At 32.6% G+C, this 27,262-nt stretch overlaps 1 protein-coding gene across 6 annotated transcripts in view; it reads right to left on the bottom strand.

Annotated features, from left to right (window-relative positions):
- SSBP2 (single stranded DNA binding protein 2) overlaps window positions 1-27,262 on the bottom strand; it is a 282,705-nt gene that overhangs the window by 62,392 nt on the left and 193,051 nt on the right. For 2 of the 6 annotated variants that reach the window (XM_049766135.1, XM_049766127.1), the window contains exons 5-6: window positions 25,043-25,132; window positions 4,914-4,973 (exon numbers count right to left, since the gene is read on the bottom strand). In XM_049766135.1, coding sequence (XP_049622092.1) covers window positions 4,914-4,973; window positions 25,043-25,132 — 150 coding nt within the window. The remainder of the gene's footprint in view (window positions 1-4,913; window positions 4,974-25,042; window positions 25,133-27,262) is intronic. The other 4 variants (XM_049766151.1, XM_049766144.1, XM_049766165.1 and 1 more) reach the window with 2 other exon arrangements.

Consider the following 27,262-nt stretch of genomic DNA (forward strand, 5'->3'; position numbering starts at 1 on the left):
TTGCACATGGATTGTTTTATTTATCTTAACTTTCTTTGGTGAAAATTCAAAGTTAAGATATCAGCAAGGGGACTTCTTCTGATAGTTATGTTATGGGTGATTGTCCTTCCACTGTAACTTTACCTTATCCTCTTTCTTTGCATCTTTTGTTATCATAATTCATAATAAAAAATTATAAAAAAAAAAAAAAAAAAAAAAAAAAAAAATTGTTTGTTGAATAATTCTGAGGGAGCATTTGTATAGTTCTGTTAAGTTTTCAATAAGGTATATGAAATATTTTTGTATTGTCATATGTTCAAAATTAATTTTTGTTCCAAAATTGCTATAAAACTATATGTTCAGCAGAAGGCTATAGGTTTTTGTAAAAATATTGTACTAGAAAGTTCCATATATCTATAATTAAATTGAATAAGGTGGCATAACAATCACCATATAAAATTTGAGGGGAAGGATTTTTCTCCCAGATAAATGAAATTGATTAATTTCATTTGTAATATACAAACAGTTGAAATACCTAGAAAAGATAGGTTTATATCTCACAAATCGGGATATACTCACAAGTTGAGATCATAAGAAGATAATTGCTTTCCATTAGCTTTTAAGTAATTTGTTTATAATGTAATTATTATTTAACAGTAAACAAAGAATAAGAAATTCCCCTAAGTTTTTATCAGTAATAGAAAAGGAAATTTTTGAATCAGTAAAAACATAAAGTAATAAATAAAGCTACTTTATGTTTTCAGCACTAAACTACATATAATAGGTAAAATATTTCATTTTTAAGGTTAGATAAAATTAAAATCTTTATCTTATATTTTTATATTGATATAAATATTCAATCTTTTGGGAGGGGTGTTTGGGCATTCAGTGTTTACTCCTAACTCTGTGCTCAGAAATTATTCCTGGCATACTGGGGGTACCATATGGGATACTGAGGTTTGAATCCAAGTTGGCTGTGTGCAAGGCAAATACCCTACAAACTGTTATATTGCTCTAGCCTCTACAATTCAATTTCTACATATAACACTTTTATTTACAAGGTAGAAAGTTACTTGTCAAAAGCACAAATAAGAAAACATGCAAAGATGAGAAAGTATGTAGTTTCTTTATAAAAGGTACCTTAGTTATATTAGAATACAGAAAATTATTTACAGCCATTAGTAAGCATGCCAAAATTTTATTTTTCTTATTCAAATGCTCATTATTTTCCATAATAGTTATTCTCTAGTGACATGTGAAATATCTGCTCAATATAAACTTTGAACATACAGGGGGTGGGGTATTCCCTCATAATCCTACATGAAGTAAAAGGTAAGATTCTTTTTTTTTGTTTTGTTTTGAGGAGAAAACCTGGCAGTGCTCCAGGGTTACTCTTGGCTCTGAGCTCAGAGGACATTCCAGGCTGTGCTTGGGGGACCACGTAGGATGCTGGGGATCAAACCCAGACCAGCTGTGTGCAAGGCAAATGCCCTATCTTCTGTGCAAGCCTCAGGATATGATTCTTAGATCTTTCAGAAAAATGTATGCTAGAGGCAAATGAATAGGGAAAGCAATTTTGCCTTTATTTTTTACATTCGACAATAGATGATAAATATGTTTTATCAATAATTGCTATTTATATTCCTGCCTCAGTTTCTTCAGTATAGTGTTCAATAAACATTAAATTTTTCTGTTTAAGCACTTTATGATAAAATAAACATCCTGGAGACTGGAGCAATAGCACAGCGGGAAGAACATTTGTCTTGAATACAGCAGACCCAGGTTTGATCCTTGACATAACATATGGTCCTCTGAGGACAGCACAGAGCCAGAAGTAATTCCTGTGCATCACTGTGTGTGGCCCCAAACCAAAACAGTAAAATACAACAACAAAACAAACACTCACATACAAATCCTCACAAAATAACCCACAAACAAAATAAAACAGAACACCAACCACACACACACACACACACACACATACACACACAGACACACACACAAAACCCCATCTGCTCTGCCCTATTGTGTTTGTTTGTTTTTTTGAGGAAAAACATACCTGGCAGTACTCAGGCTTTACTCCTATCTCTGAGCTCAGAAATTACTAATCCTGGAAAGTATGGGGAACCATATGGGATGCCCAGGATCAATTCTGGATCAGCCATGTGCAAGGCAAATGCCCGACCTGCTGTGTCATCACTTAGGTCCTTGCTCTGCCCTATTTTACAGCTACTTCAATATCTATGACCCATACTGAAAATTTGACTACACTGTAAATTTGTGCAGTCAAAGATACTTTCTCACTTAATTGATGTGTTTTATGTCTGGTTTTTACTATTTATTCTTTTCTATACTTAATATTTTTGTATTTTCATTTAACCATTTTAGAGATTATCACCAACTTTATCTTTTGATATTATAACATATTTTCAAAATCCACTTTTGTTAATACACAAAAAATCTAAGGTAGTGTAGATTTAGTTCAGAACTAATAAAAACTATATCAGGAAAGCTCAATATCTATAGTCTAATAATTAGAAATGTAAACTTAGTGTCTATTTGGGAAAGGACTGTATTCAAAAGGATCTAGTAAGGTATACTATTAGGAAGATCAATATTTCACTTTTTATTCTATCAATAAGACAATACAATATTAACTTATAAATATAAATGGTTGAGTTAATTACCATATTTACATTTTATATCGAATTTTCCATCTAATCACCAAAATTAGTTTATTTTTCAATTTTCTTTAATAATAACATAATGAAAGAAGCTGAAGAATCATATTTATTTCTTGAAAAGGTCATTCTCATAAAAGGTTAAAACTTTCCTAAAACAAGGCTTTTATTACTATATATTATACTGTAATAATGTACACATTAAAATATAAGGGGCCGGGCGGTGGCGCTAAAGGTAAGGTGCCTGCCTTGCCTGCGCTAGCCTTGGACAGACCGCAGTTCGATCCCCCGGTGTCCCATATGGTCCCCCAAGCCAGGAGCAACTTCTGAGCACATAGCCAGGAGTAACCCCTGAGCGTTGCAGGGTGTGGCCCAAAAAAACAAAAACAAAAACAAAAACAAAAAACAAAAAAAATATAATCTGCAGTTTATATGCATAGAGTATATAGTATGAGTATATAAAGCATATAATGTATATTATGTACTATATCTATGTGATTCATTTGCTCAGAACAGAATTTCGAGTAGTATAAATTTAAGATTCTATGTTTAAAAAAATGTTTGAATTAGTAATGTCTACTTATATATAGGTGAGTATGGGACAGAATAAGGGCCATCCCAAAGAATATAATTGTTTAAACTATGTCCAGAGTATGGATGGAAGGAAAAGTACAGTAAGTAAGGCATTTGCTTTCACGTGGCCAACCCAGGCAACTCTTGGAACCCTATATAGTTTTCCCCAAGCCCAACCAAGACAAATTCCTGATCACAGAGCCAGGTTCAGTGAGTACTTGTGAATCTATAGCCCCCAAAAAGGGGGGAATGGTAAATACTTGAACATTCTGAAGAAAAAGAATTTATATCATAACTCTTAACTAACATTTTATATGTATTCTTAAAAACTTTCTACTAATCTAGATTTATGATTTTATATCCCCACTTCTATCTCTCTTAATTTTTCATTTATCATTCCTATAGCTCTGGAACCTAGGATGGTTTTATACAGATTGTTGGTGAAAACTCTCATGGCTGCTAATGTGATACATGCCAGCACAGTAACCATGAGAGGATACAGCACTGTGATCAGCTGAAAGCTCTTCCCTAGGAGTGCAAGTGGGTGATGATGTTCCCAGCTGTGTGTGAGAAGCACAAAACATCAATAAGTGGGACATTTCAAGCCACTGACTAAAGTATACACGAGAAGAGAGAAGCAGTATTGTGGCTAAAACTTTAGGATTTCTTATTCTATTTTTGGTCAGAATGGAAGTGTAAATTGTAACAGAATCATTAGCACAATAAAAGATTGTATCTTATATTTCAAAAATACTATTTTATGCAAATAACATTATTATAACAAAATTTAATTGATTTGCATATATATACATGCATATCACCTGTATCCTGAAACACAACTATGAATTCCTTGTGAGTAAAGAGTGTTTTATATTAAGAAAGAAGTATTTGTGATATTGATAGATTTTGAGCCAAAGCATATGAAAACTTAGATTTCTCATTGGTATAAGAAATTAGAACACTTATTGTAAAATATTTATTTATAGTGGGTTGTACAGATAGTTCAGTGAACTGGACTGAATGCTTTGAACGTAGGGGAATCCTGAGTTCGAGTCCAGCACTGCATGGTCCCTCAAGCACTGCATACGAGTGGCTTCTGAGTACCACTGAGTATGGCCCTTCCTCACACCAAATAATTTATTTTTACACTTCTAAGAGCAGATTATATGAATAATATGCCTTTATAATCTGGAAAACCTAAAATTATTTGTCACAATAACTATAATTATATAAAGTATGTTAATAGGATTTTCCTGTCTTAAGATATTTTAAATAACAAAATTATATATTTATATATAAATGCCCAAATTATATATATTTAAAAATTAATTTTAAGAAGATGTTAGATTCCTGCAAAGGTAGCTAAGATTTTTCTGCAAAGACGCAAAGAGTAACTACTTAGTGTTACATCCCACAGTGTCCTGTCATGACCACTCATACTATTAGCAGTAAAATAGTCGGAACAATAAAGCAGAGAGCATGGCTTTGATCCAATACAACTTTATTTGCAAAAGTAGTCACCTATGAGCTATGCTTAGTGGAAGAATGCACAACTTTACTAAATATAGAAAGGTTATATGAAGATTTGAGGTTATATAACACTAGAAGTAGCATTAAAGGGAATAAAGGAGAGTTTAGTATTTTTATAATATAAAAATATTTGTGACACATTTCTCTTACCTGATTAGGTATCCTCAAAGGGGGCCTTGGACCTCCAGGGTACCGAGGTGACATAAAAGGCTATTAAAGTAAAACAAACAAAAACAAAACAAGAAAACAGCATCATGTAAATCCAGGTATAAACTAGTGTTTAAATGTAAGAATTACGCAAAACACAAATCCATTTACTTCTCTGTGTGGAATATTTCTGTAGATAAAATCTTTTAAGAAAAGTTAATATTCTATATTTTACTTTTGTACAATATCTATTAATTTTTCCAAAGTAAGTGGGAAAATATCAAAGATCAGTAAAGTGACCATAGAAACATTTTCTGTTATTTAGGATAATATCTAATTGGCAAATTAAGAAATTGTAGACAATGAATCTCACTAGAGATTTAGAAATAGGAGTACTATCTAGCCATATCATTATGCATATTAGACACAGGTTATATACTTTTCACCAAGTTAAACAGTTTATCAATTTTCTTTTTTCTTTTTTTTTTTTGTGACACAGCTGGTAATACTTAGGGGTTACTCCTGGCTGTGTGCTCAGGAAGTACTCCTGGCAGGGCTCAGGGGAGTATATCGGGTACTGGGGATCAAATACAGATTGACTGTATGCAAGGCAAGCATCTTAACTTCTGTGCTAGTCTCCAGCTCCATATCAATTTCTTTTAATATTTTATAAATGATCAGTTTTCTTGTTTCATGTTTTATTTCTTTTTAAAATTTTGAAATTTCTTTTTTTTTTAAAGTTATTTTATTTAGTTTTTGTATCTGGTGGTGTTCAGGCAGGGTTTGCTCCTTGCTCTGTGTTCAGAGCTCACCAATGTCGGGCGTGGGACCGTCTGTAGAGGCCAGGGATCGAACTCAGGTTTGCTACATACAAAGCAAGTTCCCTATCCAGTGGACTATTGTTCTGGCTCCACAGAATTTATTTATGAAGGGTGCTTTATGGCTATAAGTCCTTTAACTTTCATTCATTAAAGGGTTTGTTGTAATTTAAAACTGATTATACAAATTTCTTTGCACATTTTGAGCCTAGAAAATGATTAACTATATATTTTAAGCAAGGTGAAATGTTATTATATTAAAACTCAAATCAATTTAATTTGTTAGATGAGTCAGAGTCTACTAAGATGTATTGAACATGTCAGTTCAAATACAAAAAACAAAAACAAAAAACACCTATAAGGGGCCAGAATGATAGTATAGCAGGTAGTACATTTGTTTCGCAGGTGGTTAACCCAAGTTCAATCTCCAGCCCCCTCATTTAGTTCCCCCAAGTAAGCCAAGATCAATTCCTGATTGCAGAGCCAGGAGTAAGCCCTGAACGTCACTAGGTGTGCCCTAAAGCAGAACTAACACTAAAAGTATCATTTACAATTATCCACTGTTGAGTAGGAGAATATTTAGATCCCTTAGATTCTGGTACCAAATTCTTGTTACATGTATTATTTAAATTTTTAGTATTAAATTTAAATTTTTAGTAACAAATACTTCTATTTAAAGGTAAAATAATGTATTGTCTATTAAGTGTAAGATTTCACATATGTAATGTATGCAACTTTTCAACTTCAAGGCTTGAATACTATTAAATATTATTAAAATATAAAAATTAGTATAAATCAAAATTAAATTAACAAAGATTGATCAAATCTTCACAGAATTACATTATAAGCTTGAGAGTTCAATGGGTTGAGCACAAGTTTTATATGCTGGATAAGAATTTAATCCCTGACACCACATGCCTCCCCAAACACCAATGGGCATGGACAAAAAAAATCTTCCATATTTATAATTCAAAATTTATAACATTTTCTATAACATTCTTAAAAATCATATCTAAAGTTCATGGCTACATATACTTTCCAACAAGATTTTAGAAACAGCATTTGAAAAATAAAAAGCCTAATATTCTAAAATTTTTTGTTATATAATCTTTCCTCATAAAGTCTTTGGAGGGTTTATTATACTAGTCATATGTTTTATGCTATTTTCATAATTACATAATTTCTTAAACATGAAGCCATCTTTAAACATTTAGAACTATTTAAGAAATCTTAACTAAACAGTGTCATTGATATTGAAGTTGTTGTCTTTTCAACATGGTGCTTTATGCCATCTTCACTAATCCAGTTATTAAATTAGTTTTTAAAATGTGGACAGATAAAAATAGGTCAGAGGCAATTCCTGTCTATAATAAGTTTACTTGGAAATGCATAAAAATAGAAAGTATATTAAATGAATTACTAAATTCTATATATTGAGATAAACACTGATATATGCCTCCCTAAAATGGAGCAATTGAGATTTGCATGTTCATCTAAATGTAAAATGATATTATAGTGTTAATTGAATGGACAGTTTGAAAAGAGAATTCTTGTTCTCAGATCGATGGCATTGTGAATTTTAATGGAATTGAGGTACTCCCTTATCTGACTGCAAAGTCCCCTGAGGAACGACTGAAAAAGGAAGAAGCAATTCATGTAGCTGGGAGCTTGCATGTCCTACAGAATAAGGCAGGGATAGGTCTCTCTTTAGTTGTTTCTATCCTCTTACATGTCTTCAAAAAACTCAAATATATGTTTTGGTGGGATTTTTCAATCCCCCCCCCAAATTTCTGTATTTAAAATATAAATTCTAATAGATTTCTATTAAATTAAAGCAAAATTAGAAAATATGTAATTTAGATTTAAATATATTCTTTTTTTAAATTTTTGTTTTATTCATTTGAATTTAAATCAATTCTTATTTAAAAAGAAATCTTGCTATGATCAAAAGCACTTTAAATATTAAATTAATGCTATTTTAACATAAAATCTGAATATTAAGATTGATCATTTTCTTAAATTAGCAATTAGTTAAACATCACCTGTGTCCTCAATGGCCCTATTTATCAGCCTATATAGACAAAGCAATGTTACCAGAAGTGTGTATACTAGTAACTGAGAAAGTTCTATACTAAAAATGGTACTTGAGTATTTAGCAGTGAGCTTGCTTTCAAATAAAATTCAAAATATTAAAAAGTATAAAAGATCAACAGTTAATAATATAAATTATTATACTGACAGACATCAGTTTTCTGTGTAATAAAAAGCTGATAAGAACAAGTTCTTCAAAAGTCCTTTGCTAAGTAATTGTACATGGATTCTGTCTTATTTATCTTAATGTTCTTTGGCTGAAATTTCAAAGTTATCAGCAAGGGGACTTCTGAGAATTATGTTATGGGTGATTGTCCTTCCACTGTAACTTTACCTTGTCCTCTTTCTTTGCATCTTTGTTCTCATAATTTAAAAAAAAAAAAAAGAAAGAAAATGTATAGGTATTTAAAATGCATATCTGAAAAATGTAAAAAAAAACCCCAAAAAACAAAAGTCCTTTGCTATGAAAATATATATACTCTTTATATTTTGGACACTATTTTAAAAAACATTTTGGGAGTTGGAGAAATAGTTCAGCAGTTAAGGCACTTGCATGGTATGTGGACAATCTGAGTTCAAACCCTGGCATCCCATAGGTCTCTAAGCACTACCTGTAGTGATTCCTGAGTACAAAATCAGGAGTAATTCCTAAGCAATATGCCCTCCTCCACAAACAAACAAAAAGCTATCGACGGTACCAAAATATTTATGTAAAAAGTGTAATAGATAAAATAAATATTTATTAACAATTTCTCTTGAAAAAGTTATTTAGAATGTGTATGGAAAAAACATCTGACTATAAAGTAGAGACCTAAAATTTAATTTTATCAGCTCACTAATTTGCAAATGAACTCTGAGCTACTAACTTTTTAGAGTTTATTTTATTCTTAACCTCAGAGTGAGGGAGTTGTAGTACATGATCCCTAAAATCGCTTTAGTGTGTGTGTGTGTGGGGGGGGGGGGAGAAACAATGAATCTGTGTTATTTCCACTACTCTTTAAATACAAAGATCAGAAAATATACATGTAATATTTGAACTGGGGAAGATAGTAGGCCTAAGATGTAAAGCATCATCATCAATAATCTTGAGAAACTTGGTCCCCGGCTTTCTAAAATAAAGAGAATTCTAGTAAAAAATATAGCTTGACCGACAATGAAACTCTTTTTCAGGTCAAAGAAAAAATGAATGCCAGGCATCTGTTCTTTCAACTAATATTTACTAACCCCCTACAAAGACACTGTTTTGGGCTGGTTGAATTCATCAGTGAACCAAGCAGATAAAAGAGTACCACCTTTCTTGTAGAATTTTCAAGGTTCACAACTTTGTAATCAACAGGAGAAACTATTTTCTGGGAAAAAAGATTGTTTCTGTATAAGTTCACTAATCTAGAACAAATAAAATATTCTCTGCACCAAATGGCAAATATCAATAAAAATGCAAAGAATATTCTTCAATCTGATGCCTGGCCTGAGAAATCATATTACATAATTCCTCCTGTAAATAACATGTCTTACTAAGAATGACTAAAATCAAGGTGGTGATGTTAAAAAGTTCAATTATACAAAACTCAGAATTAATTTTTCTTAGGGGCCCAAGTACAATAGCAATACAGTAGAAAGAGAGTTTGCCTTGCATGCAATAGATCAAAATTCGATCCCCAGATTCCCATATGGCTCCCTCTAGCCCTCCAGGAGTGATGTCTGAGTTTCAGATCCAGGAGTAAGTCCTGAGTCAAGCTGGGTGTGAACCACAAACCTCTCCGCCAAAAAAACAAAAAACAAACAAACAAACAAACAAACAAAAAAACCCCAAGAAAACAGAATTAGCTTTTAAAAATATAAGATAAATTGAGGAGCACAGTATTCTGGCACATAGAAACTAAACTTAAAGATCTAAATTATTCTTACTACGTGTTTCACTTATCTGTCTGAACAAAACTAACAACTCAAAGCGGAAAAAAATAAAAACAAGAACAAAGTCAGAAATATCAAGAAGTATTGGTGATTGAAAGGAAGAAAGAAACTCTATTAGAAATGCAAATTAAGTGTCCAGTTCATTTCTTCCAACTAGTTTATTAGGGAGAAGATCATATAATTTAGAATCATAATTTATTTCAGGATGAATGTCATTAAAATGTAAAGAATTGTTATTTGCCATTACATCAAGAATTATTCATGGAATTTTAAACATCTGCTTTTCTAAAAGAGATTTTCCTTTTTTTTTTTCCTTTTCTCTTAGTGGAAAGTAGTAATTTCCATCTTATATAATCTTTCATAAGCCTTTAGTATTTTATCTCAATTCTTAAAGAATTAGAGGGATACAGTTTTCTTTCCTAAATGTATCTAAAAACTGATTATTAAGTCTTACTTTTTTTCTCTGATTATCTTAGACCCATTCTCCCAATAAAATTATTTTACAATTTACCAGTACTAACATTACAGGTGATAAGAAGCGCCTAACACCTAACTTCTTTAAAAATAATATATATAGTTATTTCTCTAACTAAACTCATCACTCTTTGTGGTGTGCTTCCTGAGGTGAGCTGGAACTTCCAGTTCTTTTCTCTTTTGTGTCTGAAATTTATTATTGCAAGAATGTCTACATTTTGAACTGTCCTAATATTGAGAATGTATGAGGGAAATGCAGAGCCTGTTTAGAGTACAGGCGGGGGTCGGGTGGGGAGGAGGGAGATTTGGGACATGGGTGATGGGAATGTTGCACTGGTGATGGGTGGTGTTCCTTTTATTACTGAAACCCAAACACAATCATGTATGTAATCAAGGTGTTTAAATAAAAAAATAAATAAAATAAAATAAAAAACAAAAAATATATATACACATAATACGCACATAACATATACAAAACATCACCTTTTTAATTGGAAAAATGAGCATTTATGACATTTTAAAGTTCTGGACATTTTAGAAGCCTACAGTATATTTTAAAATTACAATTATTAAAAATATAATTTAGAGTGTTGTTGATAATGTTTATAGAACAAAAATACATGTGATATTTATACATGTGAATTTGCAATTAATTTTCAACATCTTTTTAGATGGCAGAAAGCAAAAGATTTTTATTTCACAAAATACATATATAAAATGATCATATTGTATATCTTAAATTTCACACTGATCAAATATTAACTTCCTTTATGTTTTATAATATTTTCAATAGTTTTTAAAAACATAATATTATTTACCAACACCAACATAGTCTCCATTTCTTGGAAATGACTCGCTCCTCTCTTTTCTCTGCCAAGTAAAATTCTATTATTCCTCTAAGGGCCAGTTTAAATGTCACTTCCTCTTTAAAGAATCTCTGGGCTCCTTTCCCTCTACATCTTTTGAACTTCATTCCTACTGTGATCATAGAGGATTTAGGACACTGCAATTTAATATGTGCCTAAAGAAGAAGGAACCCCATTTCCGAGGAAAGCACAAAAAGTCATACCAAAGCTTGTAATTTTCTTCATGTCAAGGTAATTAATCTACAAAATGAAACTGGTATTTCTTAGAATCCTTAAAACTGATGTAGTGATATATGAATCACCTTCTAGCATTAAAAGTATTTCAACAATGTTTTAGAAACTTAAAACCCTGTCTCTCAGAACAAACTAATAAATAAAACTTGAAATCATTCTTAAAGGTTTCTTTAAAATGCCTATCATTTAGGCATTTTCTATATTCTATCTAAGTACAATTTAGAACAAATTGAAGAACAATAGCATCAACAAATTTATGGTAGAAAAACATTTAGAATTGTTTACACAGCTGAAAATTTAGAACTCTGAAGTAGAATTATGCATTTGTTTTGAAAATGGACAGTTATATAGGTTTTTATTTTATTTATTTATTTATTTGTTTTTTTAGTTTTTGGGTCACACCCAGCAGCGCTCAGGGGTTACTCCTGAGGGGGTTACTCCTCAGGGATTACTCTATGCTCAGAAATCGCCTCTGGCAGGCTCAGGGGACCATATGGGATGTTGGGATTCAAACCACTGTCCTTCTGCATGAAAGGCAAATGCCCCACCTCCATGCTATGTCTCTGGTTCCCAGTTATATAGGATTAATGAAGTTTGAAGCATCTATGAATTTGGGTTAGGGGCTCCCAAAGTGTTGAGTTTCTGACCTCTCCCAGCAATCTTGTCAAGCAGGTGTCAGTTCTATGTGAGGGCCCGAGGTCAAGGACTCAGTGCTGTCTGGGTGCTATGGTATAGGATAAACGTGGACACCCCAGTGGTACTCAGTGGCCTCCAGGCTCATGACTAATATGTGGTTCTTCGTGGCCTCCAGGGTTGCGCCCCATGCTGTGCTGGGAGCTAAACTGGGATCCACTGCATACAAGTTACGTGCCTTGCCTTACCTTCTGTACTATTTCTCTGGCCCCAGTCTCACTGAACTTTTTTTTTTTTTTTGGTTGTTTTAGGACCACAACTGGTGGTTCTCAGAGGTTATTTCTGGCTCTGCACTCAGAAATTACTCCTGATAGGCTTAGGGTTGCCATATGGATGCTGAGGATCAAAACTGGCTCAGCTGCATGCAAGGCAAACGTCTTCCTTGCTATGCTATCACTCTGGCCCCTGATGTATTCTCTTCCATTACTTTCTATTGTTTCTTACTACTTCTAGGGTATCCAAGATGAGACTTAAGTCATATTACAGAATAGTAATTTGGTAACAATCCTTTGTTATACGAATATGTCAATATCAGTTTAATATATACACTTTGTGAGGGAAATGTGGGGACTTAGTGATTTTTTTTCTCTACTACACAGATCAGCCACATGAATTATTAGTAATTTAAAGTTCATTCCTCATTTAATGCCATGTTTATACAGGGACCCTGGTCCTTTTAGACTAAAATATAGTTATAAGACTATAATCCTCAGATCTCAGAAAATTGTTTAGCCTATATATTTTCTTTCCATGAAGAAAAAATTTGGCATTTGAGTAAGATTAATTATTCAGCCTTCTAAATACTATGATACCATGCGCAGTATGTTGTAACCTTTTTCTGACTGTCCCCCACTTATTTGTTGTCTAATGCTGTGCTCACCTCATAACCACTGACATGATTTTCACCTGTGGTTGAGAAATTATGGTCTATAGCACATAACTATCTGGTTAAAAATCTTTTTCTGATGGAAAGTTGTTATTTGCCAAAAAGTAGTTCATCTTTATAAACTTTAAGGCAAAAACACAAGGTATAAAGTTATATATACAGCTTGAAAAAATATGGGGCCGGAGAGATAGCATAGAGGTAAGGCATTTGCCTTTCATGCAGGAGGTCATTGGTTCGAATCCCGGTGTCCCATATGGTCCCCTGTGCCTGCCAGGAGCGATTTCTGAGCCTGGATCAAGAAATAATCCCTGAGCACTGCCGGGTGTGACCCAAAACACACACACACACACACACACACACACACACACACACACACACACACACACACACACACACACACACACACACACACAAATATGTGCTGTCTTCAAATATTCATCTAATGGTGTAAAGATAAATACATAATTACTTACTTGATCCTATGCAACATGACTCTAGATAGAATTAATGATATTTTTATGTATTGTTTACATAGCTACAGAAAACACAGTTGCATGACATTATTCTATGATTTCTTAAGGTAAAAAGTTCAAAAAATACATATTTTATTTTGGAAGATGGGCCTGCAAGAAATCCTTATGGGATTCCTAATCCACCCTGGTGATACCAACTGGGCTTTCCTATTTAATGCTCAACCTGTAATGTAGTGCTGAGGTCTGCAGGGCCATATCCAGTGCCTGAAGGTCTCTAGGCCAAGATCCAGTTACCCTCACACTTCGGCCTTGCATCTGCAATTTGAGCTATCTCCTTAATCCCACATATAATTTTAGAAATTGATAAATAACGCACATTGTTATTTATTTATATATTCCTAAGAAAGTAACAAAGTTCAGATTTTCATTTTTATTCATTCTGTGTTGATTTTTCAAATGATTTTTTTCTGTCTATGATTTTTCTATACATATTTCTATTCTTTACTATTCCATATTTTCTTTTTCTTAAATGTGTTCACTTTCTTGAAGTCATATGCTGTCAATAGTGAGTAACAATGAAGAATATCACATAGAAGAATCATTACTGTTTGACTTCTGTATATCATTATGGCCACCCATTATTGTAGGAATGCTCACATAACTTTAGTATTAGGGGGATGCCCCAATAATCTGGGAGCCTGAAGGCCACTTTCAGGGATACTCAGCCTGGCTTTGTAGGCCTGAAGTTCCAGTGTTCAGGCTTTCACTTTGAACCATAAGGTCGAAGATCGCTCTCAGAGGACCATGAAGTGCCAAGGACTGAGCCAGGGGATTAGATCATGCTTGTGCTCTTGAGTGATCTCTCAAACCCCTACTTTTAATTTTTTTTTTTGGTTTTTGGGTCACACCCGGCAGTGCTCAGGGGTTATTCCTGGCTCCAGACTCAGAAATTGCTCCTGGCAGGCACGGGGGACCATATGGGACGCCGGGATTCGAACCGATGACCTCCTGCATGAAAGGCAAACACCTTACCTCCATGCTATCTCTCCGGCCCCCCCTACTTTTAATTTTTATAATTTCATGAGAAACTTTATGAGTTTTCTATGGAAAAGTAATAAAACATAAATCATACATCAGGCAAATTTCATCAGTCATTTTATAATTTATAACTTAATTTGGTTTCTTTTTGTTTTTCATAAAAATCTACATCAGATATTACTGATAAACCACTGGATGAGATCCTCTTGATTAACACATTTTAATTCCAACTAGTAGTGAGCTAATTTAGCTCACAAAATGACACATTTGTGCTAGCATATTCTTCTGATAAGCATAAACATGTAGTTTATCTTCCATACATTGAGGCATTCTACTATCATCAACACTTAATTAAAATAACTCCTATGGAATAGCTGTGAAGAATTAACAGATCCAACTTCCTAGATGTTATTTTGGCAAGGTTAATACTATTCAACACAGAGTGATAAGCCGGCTGATTTGTTTGATATGATTTAGCTTTATCATCAGAATTGCTCATTTACAAGACGACTATTTCTCCAGCGTTCATCACCTTATATTAGATATAAATGTGTGGAATGGGCTTGTGCATTGTGAATGGGGACTGTACTACCTACTTGTTAATAACCATAACAGTTTGAATACATAAACTTTAATAATATGAATTGTGTTCATTTATATTCACACACTGCTTTTGTGTCTGTGAAACAAGTGACTAGCATCCTATATAATCTGAAACTTCTTCTGTCCTGTCTTCCCCAACCAACTGAAACCATAACAAGTTAAATCACATTTATGTATTACAAAATAATGCTATGGGGTTGAAATAAAACTTGAGGTTTATAATTTAGTATAAAGTTATCAGGATGGCTCCATAAAAATAGGAACTAAAATGAAAATTTAAAACTATTCACGACTTTTCACTGTAGAATGTAAAGTATTCCCCTCTCTTCTCCCTCTCATTTTATATTCATGTAGACTTGTTCCAGATGAGAATATAGGAAATTGGTACTTTAGTTTACCTACATGGACTATTACAATAAACATCCTACTCCGTTCTAATTCATGTTATTTTGAAACCCAAAGAAAGTTCCTATTGATTAATTTGTAGTCCTTTCAAAATTTCATGCAACTATAAAAAAAACGTATGTTAGAAAAATAACTGGCTTGTGGATTTGGTCATTTGATAGAAATGACATTACATATATTTTATTTTTCTTTAGAAATAAAATGGTGCCTTCATATTCAACTAGTTACTTATTATAAACATTGAAATTTGTATCTAAACTCACTCAACTTAGGCCTCGAATATACAGTATTTCTACAAGGGAATTTTACAAAAGTTTTTGATGTACCGACAAAATAGTGTGTTTTGAAAGTGATTTGCTAATTTGAATAATGACAAAAGTTTTAAAATCAAGATGAAAGGATTCAATTTGCATAGAACATTTTCTCCATCCCCAGCTTAAAAATTTGTATTTTGAGACATGTCTTAGACCAGTAGTTGGCAAGCCACAGCTCTTGACCACATGTGACTCTCTACATTTTTTAATGAGGCTCTTCTGTGTGCCGGGTGGCCGCTCCAGGAGTCAGGACTCTGCTCCTAGCCTCTGTCAGTGTGCGCTCTGTGTGTCTCTCAAAATAAATTTCAATTGTGGTTTTGGTGAGATTTGGCTCAGTTGAAAAAAAAGGTTGCCCACCACTGTTAGACACCCATGTATACAAATTTTATGACAAATGTAAGTAAGAAATATTTTCTGTAATTAAAAGTATATATCATATCAGTGAGCTCTTATAGAATATAAAAATGTTAAAACAGGATGCATTTACATTTGTAGGAAGACATTCTAAGTAATTAATACAATTTTATTCTTCTTTATGAACACCTTACTGTGAGCACATGTGCAGCTCATTCAGAATTCTCTATTTCCTGGCATTATATCTTATGTTCATAGTTCTACTTGACTGCTGAATAGAATGGATGATTGTCAATAGCTTATACTGTCCTCCAAAAAATGACAACAAGGATGCCTTCATTTTTTTCTAGGAAGTTGTGAGCACTTTCTAATGCCAGTATGTCACTGTTAGCAGACTTCCTTTAATATTCCCCACTTTTCCTCTTGCTATACCTCATTCTCTACTTTTTTACTTTAGAAGCAAACTGTTAAAAAGAGTTTGATATATACAGTGCCTCCCATTTTTCTCTTCCTAGTTTACCCTGATTCCACATTTAGATGGTGATTTTCACCCTCATCATGCAAATAGTACCACCTTTAGGAAAAGCCAATGACCTCCTTGTTTCATGCGGAAGTCACGATTCAATCTACTACAAGTTTAAACTATATGCAGCATTTTTTTCATTTTTCTCCCTCGCTGCTAACATGTCCTACATTTAAAAATAATTATGTTGTTTACTGACTGTTTCTTTTAGTAGACACTAAGTTCTGTGTGGGCAAGGAATTTATTTATCTTGGTCACACTGTAATAACTCTAGCATGTGTGTGTGTGGGAGGGGGTGGGAGAGGCAATACATATTTGTTGCTGAATAACATCAGCAATCTTAGGCAGTGGTTCTCAATTTTTAGCTTGGAAGACTCATCTATTAAAAACAAAGCAAAATAACATCAAGATTTCTTCCCTGTACCCTGTCATGATACACTAGGAATTAGAGGACTCCAAAGACCCTCTCATACCTACACTGCAGAGACTGTAACAGGAGAAACACTGTACTTAGTTCTTACTCAGTTATTGCTTTTTCTTGTTGTTTTGGGCCATATCTGCATCAGGAATCAAACTTGGGGTTCTTATATGCAAAGCATTTGCTCAATTTTTAAGCTATTTCCTAGGCCCTCTCTCTTTGGATTATTTTAAGGCAATCCAATGACCATATTCATATAGAATATGAGTAAGTTTCTGGTACATGGGCTATATCTAGCCCACCACTTATTTTTACACAAAAATATTACTAAAACAACTTGCATACTTGCTATTTAATACAATGACTGTGAATTTATAAAAATAACAACCTTTAAATCCGAATATATTATCTGGCTTTATATCAGTAAAGTTTGTTGATCCCTTCAATAGAATATATTACATAATGTCTGAATACTAGCTAATGTTAAGCTAGTTTTTAATAAGCAGAATGAATTTTAAGACAAATCTATTCAATGGAATTTTGTGATATATTTCATAATGTATTCTTTGATTTTATCACCCTAGAGTTATAGTGTTTGTTTTTGTTACTGTAGATAACTTTATTATTATTATTATAATTATTATTATTATGGTTTGGGGGTCACACCTGGTGGTACCCAGCGTTGACTCGTGAATACAGTTTTAGGGATCCCGGCAGGTTTGTGAAATTAAATCTGGACTTTCTAAGTGCAAGATAAGCACCCTATCTGCTATATTACTGCTCCACACTATAATTAACTTAAAATTTAAAATGTTAACTGTTATAAATTTCCTCTGCATATTTGTAACTTGATGCTCATTATTTCTCCAAAAGGTTCTAATAAATTGAGAAAGCACTCTAGGAAAAAATTCTCAGTAAAATAACTGTAAGTGAAAATTTTAAATTTCAAATTACCAGAAAAATAGATAAGCTTGTATCATAGATACGGCTATCAAAATATTTTGATACGTTTAGCTCGCAGAAGCAGCTTGACAATGAAAGGGAAACCCTACATTGATCTAGGATGGCCAAGTTTACTGCTTTCTAAATACTAATTTTGACAAACAACCCAAAAGTTCATTTTTTTAAAACAGGAAATCGTTCATTCCATTCCAACTGAAAAAAACTAAGTAAAGATTCTAACACCAGACATTCACTTTTGCTTTCTGTCCAACTTGTCACTGATGCAGGGGTTTCAGTTTCTGAAACTGCATTTAAAAAAAAATAGCTTATTTAGTTACTCAAGCTGAGCGGTTTTAATTTATTCTAATAGTTGAGGCCAGAAACTATTAACTACAGTCACCAGAAAGAATGAATTATCAAAGCCAGTATCTGTAAGGAACCTTTATTTTTTAAACTGTTTTTATCTTTACGTTAGACAAAAGACTTGTTCTATTTGTAACATTCAGAATATTTTTCTTTAGGAGAGTCAAAATTACATTTTTAAGAGAATTATTCTTGTTTCTTAAACTATGATAAATTAACAAGCTTTCCTATCTACACTCTACGTTCTAGACTATTTAGTGCTAAGAAATACAAATTTTAACACATGAAATTTTAAACCTCATATATGTGCTCATTAATGTTAGATTTTTTAATGTGAATTCCACCTGAAATTTCAGCCAGCTATTTATTTAAATTCGGAAATTTTATACGACTCCATTGCTCATTATGTAAAATCAAAGATTATTAGCTACAACTTCTGGAGATAGGAGCAGAGGTTTTCTCCTGGTTTACAAACTAAGTGCTGAAATGGACATGTCAGGAAGGATAAGAGGAAAGCAAATCACTGGGAATTAAAGACAACACAAGGATGGATAAGAGAAGGGAACTAAAGAAGTATATACACTAGTTAACAGAACGTATAAATAATAATGTAAAACTGGTGCTGGTGGTAATCAACTGCTAAATTCTCAAAGTCTGAACAGAAATTGCAGAGGAGGTAAATATACTTAGCTACAAAGGAACAATCAAAATGTAGGGTTAATTTTCAGATAAAAATTAAGTGAATACCTCTAGAAACATTTAACCAGGATTCAAGAACATTTCTTTTCAATATTTCTTTTCAGTTTCAAGGGTTAGATCAAATATATTTTTATCATTTTTAATTTATTTTAGTTCTCTTTAAGAGTTTTTATATTGAAATTTTTCTCATCAAGAACAATCACATGGAGAAAAGAAAAGATTTCTTATTATTGTGTTATTATTATGTCAAAGCATTAGGTCAACTTGCAGTCTTGCTAAAAATAGAACCTCCAGGAAATATTCCTTCAACAGACACCTGCAAACCACCACTAGATGGCAAAGTAGCTTTACCATTCCTGACATTAGGCCTGCAGATGTGACTTACAAACTTGCGGCAATATTATTTCCCACAGTATCAGAGTTTCCATCAATTCAATTTTAAAATATGGACGATTACTTTAGTCGCTAACTAAATTACTTGGTATACTTTATCTGCAAAAAGTATTTAGGATCTTATTCCCAATCATGCCTTAAATTCACAACTTAACATCAATATATTCTTAGTTTTCAACAGTTTTAGTTAGGAAAATGTTAAGATTCAGGGACTAGACTACAATAAACATAACGGAGAAAATGAATAAAATTCTACAGGGATATATTATAACTATTTACAAGTATAGCTCATGTAAGTTAAAATACAAAGATTGAAACCTATTAAAAAGATCATATTGTGCTTTTATATAAATATGTTTAGAAAAGTGATAAAAATTAGATCCATTTTTTCCCATAGAAGCTTTCTTATAGCAAAGAGAATAGTGGAATAAACAAATATTTCTCTGCCCTCAGCATTTTTTATTGTAATAAGAAAGGTCTGTTCCTTTAATGTACTGTAAATTCAGCATAAGTCCAACTAAATTCATAAGAATAGATTTTTGTTATATCCTGAAATTCATAAAATTATACATATTCATTAGGACATAATTAAAAGCTTAATTTTTTAAATCACAGAAATATTTTTTTGCACTTTATTATATGTGAGTGAGAAGAACTCTATTATAAGAGAATACCTCTGCTTATTTTCTATTTCAATCACAGGAATCAAACTTTGCCTGTCTTTTTTCTATGAATATGAGAATAACTGCATATAAGATTGATTTTTTTAACACAATTCCAAATTATTAGTCTACAATGAAGCTTCTTTGAAGAGTGACTCACGTAATCATGCTCAAGAGTGAGTTCTGGCTCTGTGCTCAGGGACTAAACCGGGAGGAACTTTTAAGAGGCCATTTACAGTGGCTGGATCAAACCAGGGCTGGCTATGTGGAAGGCAAGCACCTTACCCTGGTACTATCTCTCCAGTCCCTACAGTGTAAGTTTTGAGTACTTTAGCACAGAATTATAAAAGAGTACAGACTTGGTACTACACCACAATATTGTCTTTTCTTCTACTAAAACTTCCAAAATATAGTTAAGGTATTTACTACTTCTATTGTCATCCCTCTGACTACAGTAACAAGACTTTCCAAAGTAAGAAAACAGCCCTGAAGTCCTTTACTTCTATCATACTAAGTCGCTTTAAGAACTTATCGGACTCTGTATAAAAATTATTCCATGGATAGCATTCCAAGTAAATGAATATATTTCTTACTTTAAGAAATGGTTTTACTGTACAAATTGTTTCCTCCTTTTGCATGCCCAACTTTTTTCACTGATCTTATTTAATGGTCTACTCAACAACAGAAGCAGTTCCATTAAAGTAAAAGTGTAAAAATTTAAGTATGAATGATATTAACATCTATCATAGAAGAAAATCATGAATCTAGTCCTCTAGGATGTACTTAATAAATGCATGGTGTATTTATAATTATTTTATAGTTTAATTTATAATTATTCAAATGCAGTTTTTAGAAATTCACACTATATTTTAGTCTATATTGACAATGAAAAAGAGAGGGTTTGTTTTGCAATGTAAACAGCAAATGCTTATCTCATAGAACTGTGCTAATGTGCTTTTTACAGATTAATCATATGCTATATAGAGCTTAGAAATAGTTAAAACCAGTGCTTTATATGTGAATTACAAATTCTTCTTTACATTACTTATTCATTACAATTCTAATAAATTCACGTTTTACCCAGTCTGGTCCCTTTTCAGCTGCCCCCCAAATAAGCCTTGCATTTCAACACAAGAATTGTGATTTCAAATTATTCTCATCCTCTAAAGGTCAAAGGAAATGGGTGACAGCCACCTTCTAGGACTTAACTAGCTGAGACCAAACTAAGACTGGAGAAAGTGTTTAGCACATGTTTGCTTTGAACCAAAGATCCTCTAAATTCTGAGGTGCTTCTTTCAGGCTTTCGAGATATTCTGAATCCATCCCAATCAGTCATCTAAGCCTCCAAACCAAAGGAAATCTAGCTTCTTTCCAGTTGTTTCCAATCTCTCCTGCCTTGCACTGAATGAACTAATCAGAATTATGCCTGATCTTGGTCAACAGAGTCTATGAACTCTAAAATTATAGCCTTTCAGAGTTCCTCTAGATTTAAATAACTTGGAGGGCAGTATTTCTCTGGAACTGATTTAGAAACTGGTGTTTGAACATTAATTATGATTGTCTAATCCTACTTCTAAACAGCTATACTTTTCCCCAAGTATTTTTGACAAGTATTATTGGCAGAATCATGCAACATCCCATCCCTCTCTCTCTCTCACCGTCCCTCCTTCTCGTCCTTCCCTGCATGTAAAAACAAGTGTCTTACCCACTGTACTATTTCTCTAGTCCCCAGACCATTTTTTATGCTATTTATGAAAGCATAGTTTGGGTTACTCAATTGGCTCAGGGTCTAGCAGCTACTTCTGCCTCTGTGCTCAGGAGTGACCCCCGGTGGCGCTTGCGGGATTATTTGTGTAGGAGGTTATTAAACTAGGGTCCACAACATGCAAGACAACTACATACCTTATCTCTTGCATTCTCCCTGGCACCAAGTTAACCTTGTAGAGTCAGCCCTTCCCAGAGCCTTACTACCAGAAACTAACCTGTCAGTTAAGTACACACCATAATGAATTAAAATTTTTTCTATATTCTCTGCATCTTTGAACATTTTCCCCTCTTCCTGGAATTATATCTTTGCCTAATTCTTAACATAGCAGCCAGTTTGGGTTTCAGTTTCTATTTTGATAAAGTTTTCCTGACAATGTCCCTCTTAAGATTGGATTCAATGGCCTGATTTGCTCTGAGTACATTCTACTAATTTAATATGGTCATTTTCTTTCTATACTCTAATTGCCTTTGTAGTCTCTAATTCGTCATATAGTAAGGCTTTTTTTTGTTTTGTTTTGCTTTGTTTTATGATGGCAGGGCTTTAGTATATCAAAGGTGCCCGACAAAGTCTGAGTCTATTTTAAAATTCAGATTTTGATCTTTATCCTACCTAAAGATTTCTGACAGCTCCTGCAATTTTACTGAAGCTTGAAGTTCTTGACATGATGCTATATGTGAATATGCTCATCTCTCCAATGTCATCTCCAGGAACTCCTATTTACCCTTCCTATGCTTTGGGTATGTATTATTCTGAACACCTCTACATATATTGGTGCCTCCACACTTTTTATTACATTCTGAAATATCATTTCTCTACTGAAATCCCTGGAAATATTTTTTCAAGCTGTCTTTCATTCTAGTTTAAATTGAATTGCTTTCTATTAGGTCATGAAAGAACTTCACTATCTAATACATATCTCACACTGTATTAGCATTGTTTATTTCTATTTTGTATTTTTATGTCTTGTTGGCAAGATCATAAATCTTAGTATATGTACTATTTTAGAGGCCTACCAACATGCCTGATATCTAATAGTAATAAAATATTTATCAAATTAAATAAGCTATCTGTTTTTACATTTCTCACCAAGACTCAGGTAAAAGACACGGGAACATGGTTCATGCCATAAAATATGAAAATGCATGTTTTTATACATTTCTGTTTAACTCTCAGCAATACTTAAATTCCATCCTAACACATTCTTTAAAGAAGGGCCACTTAATTTACACTAACCTTTGTAAATAGATAATTTTTTTTGATTTACTCCCTAGCTCCAATATAACTTTGGCAAAAGAGATATAAATATAAAGAAAAAATAAAATAATCTAGAAATTTTTCCTGAGTAATGAACAACTGTGAACTTTAAAAAATACACTAAGTAATTAAAGATCAATGTCTTGATTTAAATACCATTTGTTATTTCCTGACATTTTATTTATCAATGTTTGTTTACTTAATCTGTACTATGGGGATATGATTCACACCTCCTATTATTGTAGATTAAGAGTTTACATATAAAGCATCTAGAACAAAGTTTAGCATACAGAAAGCAGTTAATTATTATTAGCTCTTATTATTTCTTTTTCTTTTGGGGCCACACCTGATGGTGCTAAGGGGACTGTTTATGGTGCTGAGGATAGAACTTGGGCTGCATGCAAACCAAGCACCCTACTTGCTATCCTATCACTCCAATCCCATTTATTACTATTTTATCAAAAATAAGATTTAGTAATCAAAAGTTACAACGTTATAAGAATATAGAAAAGCGACTCCAAGATAGACTATGAACTCTAAAAAACTTTTTGAATGGTATTGAAAGAAAATGACTGACAAATAGGTTCACTTAATAATGTCCTTGAGAACCTGACATTTCACAGCTGATGCAAGGTTGTAAATATAATCTTTAATTCAGTTGCTACCTTTGGACATTTTCTTCTCATTTTTCTATCTTCACATTTATAACTATACTGGTGCACTTTACTAATGGTATAGATTAACAAACACCCATTAGCAAGGACTTGAAAATATGAAACATTGAAATGACAAGTTAGGCATTTCAGTACCTAATCTAATTCGTTTACAATCTAACATAATTAATTTATTTTGATTATGCCTATCAACTCTCTTTCTCTTTTATTCCCCAACTCTATTTCTTAAACTCTGTTTCTTGACTCTATTTCTAAATTCCTCCTAAATTTATCCATGGGTATAAAAATATTTTCAGAATTTATGTTGCCATTGGTAAGAAAACAATAAAATGTAAAGCAAGGATACCATAAAATTAAAAAGTGACAAGTTAAATTCTAATAGCATTATAATTATTTATAAAATAAAGGCTCTCATTTAAGTTTTAAAATAGTAACATCTTTGTTTTAATTTAATTTTGAATGTTATATTGATTAAAATTCCAGATTAAAAGTCACAAAGATGATACTCAAAATATTTTATATAGTTTATAAATCTTTATAAATTAAAAAAGTTGTGATTTAGCCATATTTTCAAAGGACAGCCAAATCTTGATTATCTTTATTTTGTGGGAATATAGAAAACCTAGATACTTAAAATCCATCTCATTTCAGAACCTCTTCTCCCACCAAACCTTTACCTAATTAATTAAAAGGACTGAGGGGGACATTGGCAGTGTGAATAAAAAAAATTAAAAGAACTAATCTATATCCATTTCAAATGTTTCTATTTCTTGTTTTATTGTTTTGTTTTTGGGCCACACCTGGAGATGCTGAGATGGGGGTGGGAATGTTTCTATTTCTATTTCTTTTCTTTTTTTTTTTTATTTTTGGTCACACCTGGAGACGCTCAGGGGTTACTCCTGGCTATGCACTCAGAAATCGCTCCTGGCTTGGGGGACCATATGGGACGCCGGGGGATTGAACCACAGTTCATCCAAGGTCACATGCTGGCAAGGTAAACGCCCTACCGGTTGCACCATCACTCCGGCCCCATTATTTCTTATTTAACAATAAAATGGCAAAAACAAATGAATAAAACTTGACAACATATACAACATAGGAGGGAAAGACTAATGAGAGTCTCAGTAATCAATCTCAATAATCAAGAATTGGTTGTACAGCATTATGTTAAGAATTAAGTCTTATTATCTTTCATATATTTAACTTAAAATCATATCCAGAAACCATAAGGAGTTCCTATGCCTTAACATTCCTAATCAGAGTTTCTGAGTACCTGAAAGAACCCTGGAGGTACAGGACCTACTGGCATGCCATCTCCTGGGGGAATGTTTCCTAGCACTGGACTGGGAGCTGCTGCAGCACTCTGCAAAGAATAAAGGAGAAACAAACCTATATCATTACAGAGAAGGCACAAAAACCAAAAACTAATGATAATAGACTGTAGGAAGGGAAGCTTTCAAGACCAGGAACAAATACTGGTAATTTTTCCCACACCAGAGATAAGCTGAAATACAATATGTAGTTTGGTAATTATGACTGGCTCTTTAGTTAAAGAGGTCTTTTTAAAGTTCTTTTAAGTTTCAGAGGTTTAAGTGAGACTGTTTAATCAAATTGTATATCTATAAGACAAATAAAATTATGATTATGGTGAAAGTTTAGGTAAATGCTTTATTTTAAGGCAAAGGAATCTGAAATGGCAGCATAATAATGATTAAATAAATATAAAGACAATAATTTTGAAAATGGTGGTTGTTGTAAGAGTTGGAATCTTTTTTAGATTAGGCTTTTCTGTGTCTTAAGGAAGTATAATTCATTCTCTGTCCATAGATAGCCATACTCATATTATTCACTTTCTGAAATGGGCATCTAAAATGTAACAGATAGTAAAAACATGATATGAAGAGGAAAGAATTGAAGAATGAATAAAAGGAAGGATTTAGATTTATAGATTAGTATCAAATAAATTGTTTAAAAATCAGATAAAATAATCAAAATCTACTTGTACATTACTTCATGGAATTGTAAGGTTCATAAAATAGGAGTTAGAAAAATATTCAGTTAGAGTATGTAATCAAGGTTTTCAATTTAATTCTCACATATCAGAGCAATACAACTATAATATAACACTGGATTTTATTCTACAGATACTAAGAATAATGAAAAAAGGATTTGAACTGCATTGGAGGTAGATTCTGTCAGAACTTAGAACAATTTTACTAAAAGAAGAACTTAATATTTGCTATATTTTACTAAAAGAAGAACTTATATTTGCTATATTATCCTCACTATGATCAGGATAGTCATTACTGCATTAATATTCCATTAAAATACATGAACTCTGTATTTTTTGAAATATATCTCCTAATACATAAATTGATCAAAACCCAACAATGTTTATTCTGTATAAAATTAAGGTCAATGATTTTAGTATTTTCTAAACTTAAATGTGGTTTGCTAGCTAAATGCTGTTTTCTTTAAATTACCAAAATTGGAATGCTTGATAAGTCACACAAATATAAAATGATAAATAAAACAATTAAATATTAATGAGGAATTAATCTTTTACATATTATTAAAATATGCAATATTTTTAGTTCACATTAATGGATACCTACCATTTCTGACATTGTTCTTTCATATTATATACCAACATGTTTTTACAACTGAAATGAAAATTGCTTTCCTTCTTTTTCACAAAGCTTGTATAAAATTTTAATATACAATGTTAACGTAAAAGGACAATTTACCAACAAACATTTATACCACTTTAGTTTAAATATATATGATTATAGTCAGTCTAGGAAGAAAGACTTAATCTACAGTCCCATGGTAGTCATTACTGTCATGTGGAACACGTTGTTAGTACTAACAGCTAGAGAAAATATGTGACCACTGTTTTAATTAATTGCAAAATAGAACATGGTTTTGCAATAAAAATATGTAAAAAAGAGGTAAGTTTGTAAACCACGTACTCACTTTACAAAAACAAAAGAAGAATTCAAGTAATTACTGAAACTCCAAGTACAGTTCAAAGATGCTGTAACTCTCTCTCTGTCTCTCTCTCACTCACTCTATCTCTGTCTCTCTCTTTCTCCAAGCTTCCTGAAATGTATATATAAGAAGCACTTGCCTACCTAAAGAGCAAATTGTTCATCAGCTTTAGCTAAAATTCAATAGATAAAGATGTGGGTCACCACTGGTTCCTTTATTAATATGTTTTCTTTACTGAACATGAGTATTACATTATGTAAAGGTAGGTGATATGCCAGTTTATCTTCACAGTTGTTCATTATTACATGCTTTCTAAGGGGTTTCAGCTACTATTTAAAAGTTAATTAAATTATTTAAATGAAAATTTAAGCAAGGATAAAAATCAGATCAGTTTACTCATCTGTCATACACGGACACCCATGGCCTTGAATCTCAAAACTCAGATGATCAAGTATCAAAGGTCTGGAGTGATAACACAAAGGTAGGGCATTTGCCTTGCACA

Source organism: Suncus etruscus, chromosome 2 (genome assembly GCF_024139225.1).
Source record: "Suncus etruscus isolate mSunEtr1 chromosome 2, mSunEtr1.pri.cur, whole genome shotgun sequence".
In the NCBI taxonomy this organism is placed as follows: domain Eukaryota; kingdom Metazoa; phylum Chordata; class Mammalia; order Eulipotyphla; family Soricidae; genus Suncus; species Suncus etruscus.